Here is a 20,407-nt window from a genome sequence, read left to right on the forward strand (position 1 = left end):
AAGACTGCGATGCCTTCAGCTCTTTTAATAGAGTTGAATACTCTGCCTTTAACTTGTACAACACCAGGCAGGAAAGTTTCAGGAAAATCTGTTATTAGAAGAGACTCGATGACATGAACAAGCTAGTCTGCAAGGGGAGGTAAATTTGGGTTACAGGGTGTACGGTTCTGCTCACAAAGAGTTCCTACGACCGGGTGGATACTCTGCAAATTGAAGCACAGTAGGGGCCGACTAGAAAAACACCATTGCTATGTATGTGGCAAGACTTCTAACTCGGTTGTTACACAGTTGTGGGTTTCACTCACAGCAGGCGGCATCCTTCTGCCCCGTAGGTGTGTCGCTCTCCCTCCATTTCTATTTTCTTTATGTGACCCATATTTTGGCCAGGGAGGGGCTGTTACCCACAGAAGGACCAGTACTAGTGTCTGTGTTCACATGGTTTATTTAGGATGTGAGATACCAACTGGTTATATAGATCAGAACCAAGCGTAGTCGCCCTGTAAAAGAAAAAATACAGGAGAAACTGCTATTTTTAAAAACAGAAATTTTAAAATTCTTTTTCCCTTTGGTAGGGCTTGGCTCCAGGGAGTACCTCTTCAGCAAGCAACATGAAAAGGTGCTATACTGAATATTTAAAGCAGTGGTGCCCAATCTTTTGCCCCAGGGAGTGATGCAGAGTTGGTCCATGGGTCGGATGTTGTGCCGACTGAGCCCCACAAGCTTGGATTGGCTCGTGCTGCCAGCTCCATCCCTGTGCACCCAGATCGGGCTCCTCAGCACCCCAGCCCTGTGATCCAAGCGCAGGGCACTGTTATCTAGCACTTGTGGGGGGTGGGGGGGAGGCCAGAAATCTGGCAGCAGGGGAGCACTTATTAAGGCTACCACCACTCCCTGCTGCCAAACCCCTGGGGAGCCCCTGGGCAGGATGAGGATGATGTGCTTTGCAGCCAAGCGCCCCTGATTTGAACCACCTCGGTTTACAACCGAATCTGTCCCTGGAAAATACAAGGATCACACGAAGCCATCGCACCCAGGCACACGCTCCGCTTCGCGCCCTGGCACCCAGGGCTCCCACGTGGCAGCGCTGTCACGCGACGGGAGTGGGCGGGGCTGCGCCGCCTCCAGAGCGCAGGCGCAGAGCTACCCGAGGGGCAGGGACACCCTGCCTCCCCGAGGCCTCTGACCTTTGTCCCGCCTGGCTTCCTCACGGCGCATGCACGAAGTCTCCCTGGCAAGCCGCTGTCCCCCTCCCCGAGAGGCCCGCGGGCGTGCGCATGCGCAGGGCGCCGCTCCTCGCCAACCCTCCCCTCTCCCCTCCGCCGGGTTGGCGCAGGCGCTATTCCGGCAAGAAACCCCCCCTCCCCCTTCTGTTCGCGCATGCGCAAGCCGCTGGCTGTTCCCCTGTCGGCTCCCCCCCCCTCCGCAGCGCCGGGGCCGCGCGTGCGCAGAGCATCCGCGGAGGGGGCGGCAGTCCGTGCCGTTGGCAGCCGCCGGATTCCTGTCAGGCCCGGCCCGGCGCGACGGGACGCGACGGCTGAGGGGCGCCCGGCCTGGCCCTGTCCGCGCGCAGCGCCTCGCCCGGCCCCGCCCAGCCCCGCCGGAGCGCCCTGCTCCCGCGCCCGGCCCGGCGCCCCGCTCCCGCCGCCCCCTCGCCCCCGCCGGGCCGCGGAGCTGCGATGCCCTCGGACTTCATCTCTCTGCTCAGCGCCGACCTCGACCTCGACTCCCCCAAGTCCCTCTACTCCAAGGGTGAGTGCGGCCGCGGCCGGCCCGGGCCCCGCGGCCTCCTCGGGATCGCGAGCGGGCCGCTTGGCTGCGCCGCCGGGCCTCCCCTGCCCTGCCCTGCCCTGCCCGCGGGCTCGGCTCTGGGCGCAGGTGGGCCCGGCCGCCCCGTCCCGCTCCGGGCAGGGCAGGGGAGCTCCACGGACTGCCGGGGGAGCAAGTGGGGGAAACGAGGGGGAAACGGACCCATGGGGGAGCAAGTAGGGGGGGAAGGGGCTCACGGGGGGCGAGCCCGGTGACATGCGAAACGGCCCGTCCGCAGCGGAGCAGCGGCGCGAGGCAGAAACGGGGGGCTGAATGCTTTAAAGGAAGCGGGAGGCACGGGTGTTGCTGCGGGCAGTTCAGCGAAACCAGCGGCCTGGCAGGGGCAGAGCGTAAATAACCGCGTGTCAACGTGAACGTGCAAGCTTGTGGGTAAAACACACACACTTCAGCCAGTTGCAGGGATACGGGGGGGGTGTAGGTCTAAGGACGTGGGCAGGCATGGCTCTGCGGGTAACGGCGATGTCTCTTATTAGGCCAGCGAAATAGTTGGAAAAATGGGTCTGCAACTTTCGTACACAAACGCCCTTCTTCAGGCGCAGGGGAGTGTGCTGGGGTGCGCGCTCTCCCGGGTGCAGGACAGGGCACCGGGACTCTCTCGGAAACAAGTGTTAAAGAACCAGGAAATTGAGAGTTAAAAAAAAAAAACATGAAACAAAACACCAGGAAATTAAGAGTTAAAGTTAAATTAAACAAAAAAACTCACTCCCCCGGAGAACTTTAATTCAGAGTGACACCATACAGTAATTATCTCCATAATTGTGTACTACTAGTTTAGATGAGTGCTTATTAAAGACACTGTTGTAGTTTTAATTTTCTCTTCCTCATCCTGTCATTACATGATGAAATAAAAATTATTTAGATACCTTTAAATTAATTCAGTTGGAATTGTTGTTTAAATTAGTTTCCCAAAAGGAGCTGTGTTAAAGTTTTTTGACTTTTGTGGCCATCTCAGGAGTGTAATCCATGCCAATCCTGACAGCTGTGCCGATAAAACTCTTTAAGTACAGGCCAGGCCTAAATGTACATGGCAATATGGAAGTTTTCTGGTGCCTTTACAGTAATGATTTTGATTAAAGTGATATAAAATCTAATTTGGATGACGGAGGCAGATCATTAGTTTGATACTTTACATTGATCGCGAAACAAATATGAATAATTTAACTGATTGAGGAAAAGATATATCTCTGATCATTTTCGTTATGTTAAAATCTTATGTATCAGTAAGAGTTCAGAATGAACTTTAAAAATGACTCTTCAAGTCCAATCGAGACTTATTTAAGATATTGTAACAAATATCAGTCTTTGGGTTGCTTGGTAAAGTCTGCCTGCAACCGCTCTCAGTGTGAGTTATCTCATTATGTATGCATGTTTTGGGTTTTTTTTAACATCTTATTCAGTTTCCCTTTACAGATTAGTTTCCTCAAGACTCCTTATATTTAGGTTTCAAGTCTCTACTGCAAGACTGGCCACAAGTCCCAAAGCTAAAAGAAGTGCCAAGTAGTAATTTTTAGGCCTCTCTAATCCCTGTAGCATCTGAAAACTTGACTGCTGCAACCAAGTAATAACATCTTCAGCTTTACCATAAGTTCTTATGTATCCAGAAGCCATTGTCAAAAGAGTGACAGACATCCTTAAAAAAAGGATGGAAAAAATAGTTCTAACTCCAGACTGTAAAACTTCCTCTTCAAGATAAAGCAGTTAAAACATTTGTCATGTGTAATGAGATCCATCCCTGGCAGTGGGAGTGGTGCCTACTTGTGGACACTAATCCCGTTCCTTACACTTATACCTCCCTGTCACACCTTTTATGTCACTATTAGAGTGGGAGGTTGCCTCCAGAGAACGAGAGTGTGGTCCTGATTACCTTGCTCTGCACCATCTCTCTTGGGGTTCTTGTCCTTCCACCCTGTCTCTCAGGACTGATGGCCTGGTCACCACTTGCTGGGCCTCTGTCAGCCCAGCAGTACAGCAGGAGTCTGGGGCCAGGGGGGCCAGGCCCCTGCTCAATTATCTTCTTTCCTCCCCTTTAGCCACTCCCATGCCTGGCAGCCTAAACAGCAAACATAAAGCCAAACAAACACAAGTCAAGTGCAGCTAGCTGCAGGCCTTTCTCTAAGCTCTTCCCCAAGCTTCCCCTTAGCTTTGCTGGCTTCTCCCAATTTGGGCCCTTCTGGGTCTGCACACAGTTCCCCCTCCAGTCTCTGGAATTGCTTCTCGGCTTCCTTTCACAGAGAGCTCTTTCAGTCAGGGCGAGTCTTCACTTACTACAGTGCTTTACAGAACTCTCAGCAGTGAGCTGCTTTCTCTTGCTCTGCCCTTTCTGCCTCAAGTGCAGGGAATATCTAGCCCCCAGCCTCCCAGGAGCTTCCCTCAAAGACAGTCCCCATTTTCTTGCTCTCTCAGTAATAGGGCAGGGTCCCCTGTTACACATGTAAAAACAAATTAGCAATATAGAATACCAGTCACTAGAAGACATAGTCTGAAAACCTAGAGGTTAGTTGCCCTATGATTTACAGCATCTGCTGAAGTAAGCTATTACTTACAAAACCGTATGCCTCTCCAAATTGTCTATAACATGGGTGTAAAAAGTACAGCCCATGGGCCAGAGCCAGCCTGTGGAGTCCTATCATTGAATTCCCAGTACTGCTTTTAGATCTCAAAGATGACCCACAAGTCATGCGACGTACACTGGACCAGCCCAATGCACAGGGCCTGGGCTGTGTGTTGCTTGCAGCACCTACTCCAGCTGGTCTAGGACCTCGGTTGCTCACAATACCTGCCCTGGCTGGTCTGGGACTGCACTGCACGTGGCACCCACTCCAGCTGGGCCGGGACAGTTGCCACATGCAGCATGGGTCCTCAACTGGCTGGGACAGATGCTGCATGCATGCACAGGTTCTGGAGTGGGCATCACATTGTGACTGTCCTGGACCAGTTGGAGCAGGCGTCATGGGTGCTGAATTCAGTATGTGGTGAGGAGGAATGATCTGCAGGCCTTATCCCGAGCCATCATCCAGCCTGTGGACCGGCTCATGCCACTCATTGAGACTGGGGCCTGATCAGTTTGGCAGTCCTGGTCTATAAGGTGCCATTTTGCCCTGCCTTCTGTTCTGTGGATTATAGTACCAAATGTAGCACTTAAATCTAAAAAAATTAAGTAGATGACAAGGTATTCATGGTAGCCACTCAAAGGTCAAAAACCATGTATAAAACAGCTTGTCAAATGACAGGCCCTAAATCCAAACTGATTAGAATCTATTAATTTAGTTAATCCTTTCATTACAGCAATCTTCAACATTTTTTTAAACCAATTAACAATATTGTGGTCTGCATTCTTTTTTACCTACACTTGTACAGTGCTAGTACAGTCTTTTCCAGTGTTGCAAGTATGATTAGAGTTGTCTCTCTTCTTTATAATTTATTATCAAATTGCCTGATATAGATGAGTTATAGTAAAGCTGCCTCTGTAAGACCCTTCTTTTCTGTTTTTAAACACTAACTTAGTAATATATTATTAAGTAGTTTTCTAGGAGCAGATATTGTATAATTTAAGTTTGATAGAGTGTAAGTGCATATGAAATGTACTTTCTTTTTATACCTTTGGCTTTATGATTTTTGTATGCATTTTATGTCATTGTTGATAGCGCAATATGAAAGAAGACATTTAGTAAAGCATTTACTAGAAGGATGAAACAGTCCAACATAAACTTAGAACTACAAGGTAGTCAGAAAGTACTTAGTTCCATGGTTATTCTTTTGTTGCATGAAATTCTTTTGTTAGGCCAGGGCTGTGCCCATGCGGGGCTTGAACTGTATTTGGTTCTGTGGGAAGCCAGTGCATTGTGTGCACCAGATTATTACATTCACAGTCTTGTGAAGCAGACGGCCTGTGGAACTTTGTACCACTTTGATCTTGTCCAGGGTGTGTGGTTTCTCTTTTGATGTGACTATTGGTAAGCAGCCCCGGGGGCCCTGGATGTGTGGTTCACCCTGGCCATGTGTGTCTGATAAGATGAGATTCAAGCTGTTCTTAGTTGCAGATGAAAGTGGGTGTTTTTTGCCATCGGGTATGCACTAGCACTTAAGGGGAGTTGTCAGAAGGATCCAAAGGTTGATGACTGAGTAAATAATTTTAAGGAAGATGTCCTTGATTATAGAGTAAAATTCTCTGTTTCCTGTGAGATTCACCTCTCTGTCTTGAGTTTGTCTTTAGGCAAATTTTTTTTTTTACCCTGGTTCCGATATTTAACCTAGATGTTGAGAAGAATGGTCCTATTCATACGAAGATGATCTAGGCAGAAGGCAGGGTAGATTTGTACCTTAGACTAACAAAATTAGAAATGTATAGCGTAATCAGAGGCTTCATGAAATTCTTGTTCTATCCATCTCTTATTTAGTTAGTCTGTAAGGTACAAATCTACCCTGCCTTCTTTCTGCCTGACTTCAGATTAACATGGGTAACTGCCTTTCTCTACTAAGATCTAGATTAAGATTGTATTGGCATGCTGCTAGCAGTTCATCTTGAGTTTTACCCTTTCTTTGCTAGCTTTTCCAAGGCTTTATAGAGATAAGTTACAATAATAATACTAAAATAGCACAAGGTAGAAAATTGACTGCATCAGAAACAGAGGAAGTGTTGCCAAAATTTTCAGTCCAAGCTTAATCTGGGAAGAAAATTAGCCATTTTATGTAATATTTATACATCGTTGGTACTCCTTGGAAGTAGGACAGGAATACTTAGTAAGCATCAGCAGAAAATGTATGTGTGTACTTTGCCTATGGACAGGAGGAGACAGCATTTTGCCATATTTTCTCACATCCCACATGCCCTCAGATTAGCTATCCACCTCGTTTGGGGAAGGCAGAATGGAAAAAACAACTTTTTCTTCAGAATTTGACCTACCGCAGCATGGACTTACTCTTACAGAGTCCTAGCCATGTGCAGAAGAGGTGGAGTCTACTCAGCTTCACTCACCTTCTCCTTGCAGCTCCATAGCTAAAGGTTTAACCCTATCACAACTGATAATTCAGACAAAAAGTCTTAATAGCAAATGCTTCTAATGAAGGGATATGTGAGACCAAGTCTTCAAACTTATTCTGAAGAGAATCGCATTATATTTTTAATTAGTTTGGGCAAGGATAAAAATCCAGGATTATGTACCCCCTGCTCAGTTCACAACAGAACACTTACAGCAACAGAAGGCTTTCATGGAAATAAAAGCTAAAATCTACCCTTTTCTTGGTTACTTGTTCAGTGCCATGCCACGGCATTTTGCATTGCTCCATAGCCTCATGTTTTAGGCACATTACTGTTTATACTTTTTTTTCCCCCTTTCCTCTTCTCCATTTCTCTGCCTCCTCCATGTCCTTGTCAATACTCTTTGAATAGACTCACAATATCTTTCCAATTCAGTACCAACATAAATCAGGAAATAGTTAATGCTTCCTTTTTTATAGTTTTACTCTTAAAAGGCATGAGGGGAGCACATTTTGCACCTAAGTAGTTGTCAGGCCATGTGCTACATTGCACCACTTACGCTTCTTGTTGTTTGAAAGTTTGGCCTTGAGGCTCGGAAACTAATTTTGAGAGAACTGAGATTATACAGGTTCTGAAATGCCTCCTGGGTCAAAAGAATACATCCTGCATACTGGATCTGGGTTGGGGGCTGTTTGTTTGACATCCATTGTGGGCAACAGCCATCATAATGGATAACAAACAGTGTTGCAGTTTAGTAATGAACCAAACTGTTCTCATGCTTCCCAAATGACACTGCTAACCATTGACAGTATTATGAATATGCAAAGCATCTTCTTTCAGCTGGATGGTTCAAACAAAATACTTTGTAAACAGTGTCCATTGTTTAAAAATGATTGGCATTCTGTTTATATTCTGTAACCTTGAATTGGTTGAACCCGTAAACTTTAAAAATAAAATTTGCTTTCTTTTCCTAATTTTCATACCCCATATAAGCCAGTTCATTTTAAGGTGGAGATTTCACAGTTGGGTGTAGGTAGAGAATACCGTTTACTGCAGTCTTGCATATATTTAAAAAAGACAGCTGTTTTAAGTCATTCAACACTTTTGGTAATCCTAGCAAAAGTAAATGAGTGGCTAAAGTGCAGGTGAAACAGTTAAAGGTACATGATCATGGCGCACACACACCCTGTCTCTCTCCCTCCTCCCCCCTCCCCCTTTCCTAAAGTGGGTGAGAGAGTATACTCTTGAGTCTGCTCTTGGAGTTAAGCATACATGCAAACCCCTTTTCTTATTAAAGTAGAGCAGAGTAATCCGGAATACAGGCACTGACTGACATTGAACATTCAGGGCTTACTTAAATGGTGTAGAAACATGATCCTAATGTGCACACAATAAAATCTTAAATAGTTGTCATTTTCTAAAACCACTTCTGTGCAATGCTCTTAAAGGCATTGTGTCATCATGAGTAGAAATTGCTGAATGTTGGTGTGGTTCGAACTTGTTTCATTTTTGTATGCTGCCTCATAATGGCATAAAACTAGATACTTTTCATGGTGTATTTCCATATGTAGCTTCTTGCTTGCATGCATCGGTTTGGTTCACCAGTTATTTTCTGAATAATTCAGAAAATGTTCAGATCTCCTTACAAAGTTTTAAAATAGTGCAGTAAAAGTTCTCTTGGTTTTCAAAGCAAATTTTAGTAGTAGCACAGTTAATATTGTCCCTTGCTTGTTTGGCAGGCATAGGTGAGATGGGCAGTAAGTCACATGAATATGCAAGCAAGTTGAAACATGCTAAGGTTGAGACTTGAAGAGAGTAGTGAAAAGTCTCTGATGTTGGGGGTGCATTTGGCCTTTCTGAAAGAGCATATGGAAACAGAATTCTGTTGAGAAGCGTTCTTAAGATGCTTTTATCTTTTAGTTGCCTGGTACATTGTTCTCCTTGCCAAGATTGGAGGCCAAATTCCAAATTGACTGTGCCAAACATCTATAATTGACTGGCAAAGGGAGCATGAAAAAGGACTCACCTCTTCAGGACCCTCATTAAAGGGCCTGATTTGTTGGCACCATCTTGCCTACTAATCGGTACATCAAATACAGAAAAAACGCAGCAGAGTTCCTGCAGTTTGATTGTGGTGCTGAAGATTGATTGGAAAGTGGCAAACTGCAAATCTTAGTCGTGCTTGTTAAACTGACAGTTTCATCCTGGGCATTGGATGCTTGATGAATTAAATCCTGTATTTTTTTTCTAGGAGGGTGCATTGGGAAGATCGGAGGTACTCTGCCTCCCTGGAGCTCTCATTTTCCTCTAAACCCTTTTTTTTAGGTACCAACTATAACTCTGGGTGTTTGTGTTGTTCATAGTTTCATAGTAGGTAGGGTCGGAGGGGACCTGAGCAGATCATCAAGTCCGACCCCCTGCCATGGGCAGGAAAGAATGATGGGGTCAAACGACCCTGGCTAGGTGATTATCATATAAAATACCAGTCCTGTGTTGAATCTTGGTTAGTTTTTGGTTTTGGCTTCACTTGGCTAGGAGTTTCACTGTATGCGAAGAATTATTTCCTCATATTGGTTTTGAATTTGCTATCTACCAGTTTTTTTTAAGCTGTTGGCTGATTCGCTTCTCTGTATGTATTTTTTGTAGCAGGTGAATTACCTCCCTGATTTGTATGTGGGTAAATGCATGACTGTTGTCACTGCTGTTTTGTATCTTATGTGCAAATTCCAATTGAGAATACAATGCCTTTTGCTTTTATTGGGCATCTACGTTTTCTAGGTGCAGCCAGCTTTTTCTCTTTGGAACTTGGGTCTGCTATCTGGAATAGAAGTGTTGTGTAGTTTTGTAATTTGAAATCTCTTGCTTTCTTACCTTATCATCTGAAAGGATTCAAAGCTGCAGCACTTTGATGTATTAAATTCTATTTCTTAAATAAAAGGTGCTGCTAGAGGTATGGTAGCAGGAAAGGGATTATTTTGTTTAGAGTAAACTTAAGTATAGTTTGCCCTGCAGGTGTTTTAATACATTAACACAACAGCCGAAGAATCCTCTTTTTTTAAAATTGGCACCTATCTGCCCCTCTGGCAGGAGATCAACAGAACTTCCTTTTTACTGAATTAAGTTTTCATAATAAAGGAAAGAAACACATAGCGTTCAGGGATTTTGTGTTAAGGTATTAGTTATCGACCAATAGAGATGGCAACGCTATAGTTCTATGAAAAACAAGGCCATTGTTAGATTGGAAATGGAGATGTTAAACATTTCTTTAATGCAGTTGCTCAATCTATAGGTAGTTATGCTCGTCTTTTAGCCAAACAAATAGGAAGAATTTATGTCCTTTAACAATAACTTTGATCAGCTCCAATGGAAGCTTTTTGTTGAAGCTAATCCCTTAACTAATTCTTCCACATGATATAACTTGCCCTTGGAAAATTGAGTGACTCTTGAAATATTTGAGCTAGCTGACCTTTTCATAATGCTTGTTTAATTGAGAGGGCCAGATTCACAGCTTGTCCAGTGCTTCCACTTCAGTTTGTTCAACATCTGTTATTTTTTTTCATGTGGCTTCTTTAACCTTTCCTTGTGCTATTTCAACATTAGATGCAGATAATCTAATTGGTGCAGCTTTTTGGGAACAAGTGCTGCAAGGTGTGCATATCTGCTAGTAAAACCAGTTCTCAATGTGGAACTGTGGTTCCTTATTACTATTTGTTGAAGTTAGGTGGTGCCAGTTTGGCCCGAGGCTGCTTACAAAATAACCCCAACTATGCAAAGAAGTCTTCCCTTCTGCAGTCACTGGGTCTTCAGTTCGATTCAGTCCTATCAGTTGGCACTTGTGATCCAGGTCCAAAAGTAACTTGTGACCTGCATAACTCTTACAGTATGAACTCTGCAAACTGCTTGACTCTGACTTTCTGCATGCATTGTTGTAACACCTTTCTTTCCATGTCTCACGTCAGTGATTTATGATGCCTGTTTGAAAGCTCCTGCAGAAAACTTTCTTGCTGAACAGATTGCTCAGTGTTTAGCCCGGCCTCAGTTTGGACAGAAAAAAACAAGTGGACACGGTGTAAGGAATGTTGATAGATCTTGGGAGCTTAGTATTCTTTCTCAGAATTTCCTTTACCTCACTGAAAGGAGGTATTTTATGCTTTCTGAAATTCACTGCTTCTCTATTAAAAGCTATAGGTTAGAGCAGCGTTTCTCAACCTGTAGGTCGCTACCCAAAAGTGGGTTGCAGGACTATATGAAAGGGTCACAAACAAACTTTAAAAATGAATTCTCCTCTAAAGGAGAAAACATGGGAAACTGTGGCTTTTCCCTTCCAGGCTGTTGAAGTTCCAGCCTGCGAGGGGGGTGCCCCTACCTCCCCCCCTGGGCTCCCCACACTGGGGGGCTGGGGCACCGGGGTGGGGGGCAGCAGGTTAGGAGCGAGGGCACTGGGATGGGACAGGCCATCATTGTTTACTAATGGGTCGTGGTCCAAAAAAGGTGAGAACAACTGGGTTAGAGGATGTTGTGACCATCATGGTGTAGAATAACACCAGTATGGATGCCATGAAAAAACTGCAATAAAGCTTGAACACTGCAAGATAGCTTTTGTACATGTGTTGTACCATTCATTCTTTCAATGCTCCTATTCCTCTCTTTCAAGTAACATTTTAATTCTAGTGCAGAATAGCCTTTTTAAGCAAAAGTGGATCTTGGATGCTCATATCAGGCTCCCCGCCCCCCCCCCCCCCCGTTTATGCCTCGAGCTACTTACATGCGGATTTAGGGAAGAACCTGGTAAGACCCACTTTTTGCAAAACAAGTCAATCTTTGTATGTTTTCTTATATGGATACTTTCAAATATAATTACAATTCTACAGTTACTAAAGAGAAGTTTTTTTCCGATTTGATCAGCGTGCTTCACATTAGTTATACCTAACTTTAATTAAAGTTAAATGGGTGCTGTATATATGTATTGAGAAGTAATGGTTTAGAGACAATAGAGAGTTGAAACAAAAGTTTGAATGAGAAGGGGCTACCATGGTTTGTTTGTATTTTTTACAAATACTGTACTTATTAACTTGCACTTTGGTCCATATTTTATATGTATAATGCACTTTAGAAACTTCTTCTGATGATTAATCACATTCTGTGGCCCTGCAAATTGTTCCCTGACAGCCATCTTTGTATCAGGCAGTTAATTACAATAAAACAGTCTGATCATAATATCCAAGCTTATTTGGCAAAGAAGTAGACCTGCTAGACAAGATTTTAAATATTCTCAAATTTCAATGTTAGTTTAATTTCATCTGAATCCCTCCTCAATATTGTTATATGTCAAGCGAGAATGTTGTTGAAAATTGACACTACTTTAAAATCCTACCTTGTGAGCCTGATGCATAATCTTTTTCTTTCTTCTACTCTTGAATATAAACACAGGATATAATGGAGAAATAGTTAAAGCTTGAATGTCTTCATTGCAAGTAGCCTGTTGGTGTCATTAGTTAAATGTGTGAGAACAAGGGTGTCAAATATGGAGCCCATAGAGTCCCTTTGTCCAGACCGCCAAGCACCAGAAGTTGGGGGCATGGTCTGCTGTAGAATCTGGGGCCCTCGGGCGGGAAGAGGGCAAGCTTAAATGCTCATGTAGTCCAAATCTGACTTGTGGCACAAGGTGTTTGCCACCCTTACGTTGTGTTAGATGTAAAGCATGCCTCCAAGAGGAGCCCTTGGGTCGCATTATAGATCACTGATTAGCCATCTTTACTGTTGTTGTGATGGGCTTTGTTTGTGTGTGGTATGGCTGCTGTCCCACATCATGAGGGTTAGCCCTATTTAACACTGAGTACTAGAATTTGAAACAGCATGAATCTTGCTGTGCCACAGAAATGCTGGTGTCAGTCAGTCAGGCTGCTGTATGTCTTTAACTGCCTTTATGTGTATACCACTATTTTATTTGAATTTATTAGAAACAGTGTGATAGGCTCAAATGCCAGGGCTAAGCATCTCTTCCTGTTTGTGCTGACGCATACTGTTGGTTAAACAGTGGATATTTGTAATAAACTAAATCTACAGTAATGTTTAATGTCAAACATTGTGCTTGGATTTTAAGCACAAAGATCATGAGGTAGGAAGCATATGTATTTCTCAGCTGTTACAACTATAAAATTTGAGGCAAGCTGGTGACCAGGTAAAACAGGATCATTTCAGTTGTTGCAAGCATGCATAGTTTTATTATAAATAGTGTTAGTTATCATATTTTATGTGGAACAATTTTTTCTATTTATTCCAACCCTCACCCCTCTGAAACCAAGCCAAACCCAGTCTGCAATTCTCCATGCATGCTTGTAACTCCTGACTGATGCCTGTATGGGAAAATAGGCCACTCTTAGCCTCTCTCTGGAAAGTGTCATGGTGAAGGAGTTGATACCACGGATTCCTTTTCAGACCTTTCTACAGGGTAAACCTATAGGAATTTAGTAAAAAAAATAAAGTGTGTATATCTATATAGATCTATACAGATCTATATAGATAGATATAAAATATATATAATATGCTGAAAAATGGGACTTTGGGACACACCGTGTGTGTGAGAGAAGGTGCTGTGTCATGATAGAAGGTGTTATCTGAAAGCTCAGGGCAAACAAAAGGTATGAATGGCTTCTTTTTCCACATATTGTCATTCAAACAATAAAACTGAAAATAAGCGTTCAGGTATAAATGCTGCTCCTTTGCTCTTTGTCTGACCACAGGCCCCTTTCCAGATGATGGACCTACACCTGCCTGTGAGGGATTGGACTATCCAGGCTATGGTTCTCTCTCCTTGCCATTTCTGTCTGCAGCAGGTCCAGCTGGTCTTTGAGTCTCAGACTTCCTTGTGGAAATCTACAGCCAGTACAAAAATAGTGGTGCAGGCCATATTGTTCAAAAGAAGATATGATTTACTGTACCACAGGATCATCGCAAGGAGAGAGAAAAGAGATAAAATTACAGAAACATACCTGCATGTTAATTTAGCCATTTTAATCCTTCCTTACCACTCTGTATAGGTTTCATCTTCCTCCAGCACTCCTGTACCCCTTTAACTGATGCCCTGAGGACTTGGGGTTTCATAGAGTTAGTCACAGCACAATACTTCAGAACTATGGTAACACTTCACTTAAATGTAGAAGTGAAATTTTGGAATCTGTTACTTTAAGAGTAAAACATAAAATGTTCCTAGTCATTTCAAGTGTGAGCTGGTGTATGCTTGTAAGTTAGCTACATGGACACCTCTCAGTGTCTTGCAACCAGAAACAGGTTTAAGCTGGGGAAAGAGGAACCAGTGTCTGAAATCTGTAATTTATGGTACCTTGTATAAAGTTCAGTGTTGACTACCTTGGAAAGAGGAGAACCACTTTAACTCTTTCCTGCCTTCACCCCTTTTTGGTAATTAAAACTGGTACTTAGTAAGGGGAAAGCAAATGTTTTTTGGAGACTGTTTATTTGGGAAGTAGAAAGTTGAGCAGAGAAAATAAATAGCAATAATCTGGAACTGGATACATGGTAGTGGTGTATGCATTGTTCACCCCATGGTTGCAAAGCTCATTTCTGAAAGTTGTTTGATAACTTGTATGTTTTTATTCTTGCTCCATTTGGAGAAGTTAAATTGTACTTGAACTAGGTAGCATTGGCAACTCTGGGAACCCAGTGAAACCAGAGGAATTCTGTTGATTGTATTGGCTCTGGTATAAGGGAGACTACATACATCAAGACTCTGGTTTATGGATTTAAACTGCAGCAAAGCAGTTAAACATATTGATGTAAGATTTAAGAACAATAATGTATCTTCCAATCATTATTAGTAATAGATCACAAAGTAGTAGCATCCTTGTGTCTTGTTCAATATTTGTGAATGGTATCTTTGCTAAAGACACTAAATCAAAGAAAAAGCTACATTAATATGCAGCTCAATATGTTAAGATGTTTTAACTATTCTGAAACAATAATTAAAAAATCCAGGAAATTTAGAGTTGAGGTTACATTTAAAAGACAGGCTTCTGTAGAAATCCACAGCTGGAGTGTACTCTACCATGAGGGCACAAATAAGAGAAAATCAAATATCTTTTAAAATTAATCTGGACCCACAAACTCTGAAATCCCAAAATTGTCATTGTTGCCTACAATCACTCTACAGCAAAATTAGGTTGTTTGAAGGCTTTTATTGTGTATTTTCCTGCCTCTGTACACTTGGATGTGTGTTTAAATGTTAACTCTGAAATGCCTAAGTTTAAGAAAATCAGACATACATACATGTTTTTATTTTTACTGTTTTACATGATTCATGCATACTACTGATCCCAACCACCTGGATACAATGGTTTGTCCTAGATTATGCAAGTACTTTAGTCTCTATGATTTATATAGCAGAAAGAAGCATTTTAGTTCTTATTTCTTATGGGAAGTGAAGCCACTTAATGGTTTGATGCAGGGTTGTCAGATGCAGCCCATGGAGCCCTATCATCTGGTGCCCAGTGCTGCCCGTGGTTCTTGGAGTTGACCCACAGGCAGCATGCAGGGTGCACTGTATGGTGCCAGATGCAGTGGCCACTCTGGTCATTCTGACTGTGCTGCACGTGGCTTCTGCTCCAGTATACATCCCAGAGTAGCCGCAGCGTGCAGCCAGGCCCACATCAGCTGCTCCAGGACACCAGCATGCAGGCCTGGTCTGTGGGTCTGATCGGGCCTGTGGACCAGCTTTGCATGACCCATCTGCTTTTGGCCACATCGGTACTATTTAATAGATTTCCAATCCTGCCATTCCCTTATTACTTTACTTACAATTTTGTGATATTTTCAGAGACCACTGAGAAGCTGACAGTCTAATATAGAGTTCATAACTATCAAGGACAAAGCTTTTGAAAGTCACTGCATTCCTGTCTTGAAGCAATGATTGCTAAATAGCACTTTTTTGATCAGGAAAGATTGATTTAAATCACCAGGCAGAAAGCCTCAATTTAAATTAATTTTAATCAGATTTTCTATTTTATTTATTTTGTAAAGAGAGTATATCATTATCATTGGTTGACATAATCATTAAAACATGGTTATACAACTAAATAGAGTTTTTACACTAGTTTTGGTCTATCTTTTTGCTGCTTAGGGCCTTAATCTAGTCTAACTTATTTAAGCAACCATAGTTTAAAATTTTCAGGTTCTCATTAGTTTAACATTTTATTTTGTTAGAAAATGGGGAATGATATAGTGCTCATTTACTAGACAATTAACTTTTTGCACATGATTTGTCAAGCAGCTATATTAGATTAGTAACTAGAATTTAACTAAACACACACAACAGCCTATATAATTTAGCATATAAAATTAGAGCTCTGGTAGGGAGAATCTATAAAATAGAAGGATGAGACCACCAAGGTAGATTCCTTGAATCATCCTAATAAATCAGAAGCTGAGTTACAAAGCCTGTAATGATTTTAGCAGTCCTTTGTAGCCAGTAGTACTGTGCCTACATCATGAAAGATCAAGACCTTCATATAATATGTGATCTGTTGTGCCATTGTTATTGCACTTGACCTAAAAAAAGAATGCTCCTCCCAATTCTTTCTTTATATAGAAAAATATGAAGCTGTGAACTCTGATCTCTTGTTTGAGGCTCATGCATTCATATTTAGATGTTTTTAGAGACTATAATAAGTTCAGGCTTTAATATATATTATATTAAATTCAGATTTAATTAAACATTTGTTTTAAAAATAAAATATAATTTAAATAACAGAAGTGTATGATTTAATTTTAAAACTGATTTAAGGAAAAAGGATCAAGCTTTAAAAAATATTGATTTTTTTTTTTTTTAAATAAACTGTTCTCTACTTCTAGATTGTGTAAATTGGACACAAACAAGACACAGGATTTATACTGTCTGTCTAAATTATACAATACTCTTTGAGTTGTGAATGGAGATGACTGAAGCACAGCCAGGAAAGCTTTATCTGATATTTGGAAGCATGCCATAAATAGTATTCAGCTAACACATGCCTTTGTCAGTTGTTTAACTTCAACTTTAAAAGGATTAATTTCTCCATTTATCCTGCTGTGTGGAATCCTGAATATTGAGATTAACAGCCTTTGTAAAGGGACTTGGATAGTACATTAACTGATTTGTTGAATTATAAATTGCTGGCAACATTACCTTTATTATGAGAATATATATTCCAGTAATAAAGGTAATGTTGCCAGCAATTTATTTATAAATATATTTTTTTTTTGTGTTAACACTTGCTGGCTTTTTAAAGAAATTTAAACCCCCCCCCCCAACCCTTCAACCTTAATCTTGTTGAAGTAAAATGTCTTTATCTTTTATATTAGTTACCTGTGATTAAACCCTAATGACTTTGGTACTTTAACACTTTACCTATTGACTTTACTTCAAATAGGAATGGATTTCTTTAGGCAAGCTCTGTTCCCTTTTCTTTGCTAACAAATTTGGATCCACAGTAATTCACCCTTGGACAGCTATGCTAATGATGGTAACTATGGAAGCTGGACTGCAGCAAGAACTTAGCTTGGAGAGCATACCTTTGTTGCCACTCTCTTGTGCTGTAGCAGGGCCTATTTGTTGTATGCTGGTGGTGGGCCTAGTGACATCAGGAACTACAAGTTCCCCATAGTGTTTGGAGGGTGGCTACTATGTGTATAACAATAAATTCTGTGGGGCAAATGATGAGAAAACAGGAACAGGAGTACAGGTCAGAGATTGATAACTAGGATGTCAAGAAGGACAATGAGCAGAGAACTCTGACTAGTGCCCACTGCCCCTTGAATAGCGAGCCAGCGGATGCCACCCAGTGGGACTCTGCCCAGAGATATGCATGGACGAGGGAGCGGAAGACTGCATTTGACTGTGAACCTGTGCCTGGTCCATAGTGCTTTTATATTTTGTAGTTCTATAGACTGTAGTACTCAAAAAATATGTCTGCCTGAGCCCCTTGTGCAGTGGCTCTCAAACTTCTTAAAGTCAGGGTGCCCTTTGGAAAATGCCCGCTTAGTTTTTACTCCGTTCTTGACTATTGAAAAATAATAGAGCAATTCTTCCATTGCAGAGAACTCAGACTGCAACAGGTTCGAATATCTTGACACTATGAATTTCTTTTAGAAATCTCTGGCTTTATCTTGTGAACCATGTGTAGGTGTTTGCATACTTAATAGTGTACTTATTGTTCACACCCTTCAAAGGATCTCATAGTATCCCAGGGTGCCATGGCATCCTGGTTGAGGATCGGTGCCATACTTGCTAGCTGATGTGGTGAGTGCACTAAGGTTATACTGTGGTCTGACTACATTAAATCATGGATCTGTATCAGGTTGAGGAAACCAACTTTTCTGAAGGCAGTAGCAACCCACATCTAGATTTGTTTGATCTCTCTCATTTTCCATGTATTGCTGCAGGTGAATCGGGGCAAGCTCCTACATACCTCCGTGAAGGGGTGCTTCCACATGACAAGTTCCAGAGCCATAAGCCTGCATATTGATGTGACCCAGCACCTTTTGTTAGTTGTCCTGCTCGAGCAGTAGTTTGTATCAAAAGAAATCTTCAACAGTTGCAAGCACCAGGTGTTGTCTCTGCTCTCCCTTATCGACATCCTTCATGAATGAGCTCCCTTCCAAGACTGCAGGGTCAGAAATTGATATACCCCCTGTCATCTCCCATTCTCTTCTATTTGTATCCTGTTGGAATAGGCCACTCACAAGCAGGAAGAACTCAATCAGCAAAGTAGAACCGGAGCTTGGAGTCAGCTGGAGTAGACAGGAGCACAAGTGTGCAAATCCAGAATTGTTTTAGTTCAGTGTGTTGCTGCTCAGAGAACAGCTTTAACAGACACATTTTTCCATAACACCAGGTAGAACCAGTTTCTAGAGTGGCTTAGGTTAGAAAGTCACTAAGAGTCCTGTGTTATGCCACTGGAAGGTCTAGTCTTAGATCTGGGCAACTGCCATGTCTGTGAACTGTAGGTGGAGGTCCTATGTAGCTCTGCCAGTGCAGGTGAGCTTGGGAAGTATGATGTGCACATACAGGAGCCCAGGCCAAGATACCCTCTACAGCACAGATGTACTGACAGTTTGCTGTACATTTGAACTGGTTAATTGGTGCTAAACTACCCATTTACAGTTTTAGTAAGACTGTAATCCTGTCCTTCAAGCCTGGACCTGGGTTTCAGTGTGGTGCTCATTCTTTGTCAAAATTTTAATTTCAAGATGACATCTGCTTTGACTATGGAAGATTACCTGAAGCTCTGGATTGAGGACTCTGGTTGACAGCTTTTCTCCTCGGGCACAATAGAACTGTCCATGGCAAGCACAAAGCTAATGTGTGCCAAAGACGGTGCTTTTCTTTGGGGCTTGTCCCACAGGTTTTAGCAACTTTCTCAAACATTGCTTCTTCCTGTTCTAGGTGCTAGGCATAGTCTGCTAACCTTGCCTTTGCTAGCAAGTACGTGCAGCATATTGGACATGCAGTGATTCCAAATAATCTAACAAAGCAGCATGTCAAAGAAAACTTGTATTACAAAAAGGAAATAGAACTTGTATCTTTCTCTTTAGAAAAAAGGCTTTCATATAACAAATACCAGTCATGTTGCACTAAAGTACTTCTGAAAGGTACTTTAGTGCCGTGGTGATGACTATAGTAAAAAAACCTGAAGGCAACAGCTCTTAAAAACAAACCTATCCTGGAACTGTTAGATGGAACGAGAGTAAAGTGTTCAAGATGCCTTTAGTTTAGTATTTTTATATGAAGAAATCTGAGGATCTTCCTACAGAGAAGACTAATTTTGATTGGATGATGAAGCAGAAATTAGCTGCGCATTATTCAGCCTTTTATCTGTTGTAAATTTTCATTAATGGCTATTGACTTCAGTTATGCTATAACAATTTACTCCGACTGTGGATCTCCTCCCAGATCTTTCTCTATTTGTTACATTAGTAGGTATACCTTGAATTTGTCATGCTTTTCAGATTTTTCTAGATAGGTATGCATGCATGATGTTCTAACACTAGATTCTGGCTTGTATTTAGTGATATGAGAGAATTTACTGTTTTGGTCCTGGTACTTATTCCACCTCGTTCTGAAACCATGTAAATTGTAACTGTGATTGTTTTTCATAAATGTAGATGGTGTGAATGAAAATTTGCAGCATCAAATTATAATTATACTCTTTTGGTGTGTATTCCATAGAACAAAATTGTTTTTCTTTTACATAAATGTGTTGCTGTCTTGGTAGACCTTAGCTGAGTACTCAGGGCTTCTGATCAGTATGATTGTATGAAGTATTGCTTTCTGAATTTTCAGGATAGCTGTCAAGAAGATCAAGTTTCAAGCAGCTGACTTCAGATGTGAGACTACAAGGGGTTGGATAATCTGATCAAGGGCATTTGAAGAAATTTGACAGCATCTAAAATATTTTTCACAAATGTGCCCTGTTCCCTTGTGTCCTTGAGCTGCATAGCTGGATTTGCAAAGTATAGAAGCTTCCAGCTAGTTCACTGAAGTGTGTGTGGGGGCATAGGGTTAGGGAGAACTTGAAATCTATCTTTAAATATGGTGTCCACTAGTTACCT

General features: G+C 42.1%; 1 protein-coding gene and 1 long non-coding RNA gene across 2 annotated transcripts in view; one reads left to right on the forward strand and one right to left on the reverse strand.

Annotated features, from left to right (window-relative positions):
- Positions 1-426: 426 nt before the first annotated feature.
- On the reverse strand, positions 427-1,322 carry LOC132243621 (uncharacterized). The gene is made up of 2 exons (XR_009455320.1): positions 1,185-1,322; positions 427-497 (listed from the first exon to the last, which is right to left on the reverse strand). It is a non-coding gene; the product is annotated as an uncharacterized LOC132243621 (long non-coding RNA).
- A 149-nt stretch (positions 1,323-1,471) lies between these two features.
- NFAT5 (nuclear factor of activated T cells 5) overlaps positions 1,472-20,407 on the forward strand; it is a 101,697-nt gene continuing 82,761 nt past the window's right edge. The window contains exon 1 of the mRNA XM_019487736.2: positions 1,472-1,749. Within this exon, the coding sequence (XP_019343281.1) occupies positions 1,677-1,749 (73 nt within the window). The 5' untranslated portion in view covers positions 1,472-1,676. The remainder of the gene's footprint in view (positions 1,750-20,407) is intronic.

The sequence above is a fragment of the Alligator mississippiensis genome, chromosome 10 (assembly GCF_030867095.1).
Source record: "Alligator mississippiensis isolate rAllMis1 chromosome 10, rAllMis1, whole genome shotgun sequence".
Lineage (NCBI taxonomy): Eukaryota > Metazoa > Chordata > Crocodylia > Alligatoridae > Alligator > Alligator mississippiensis.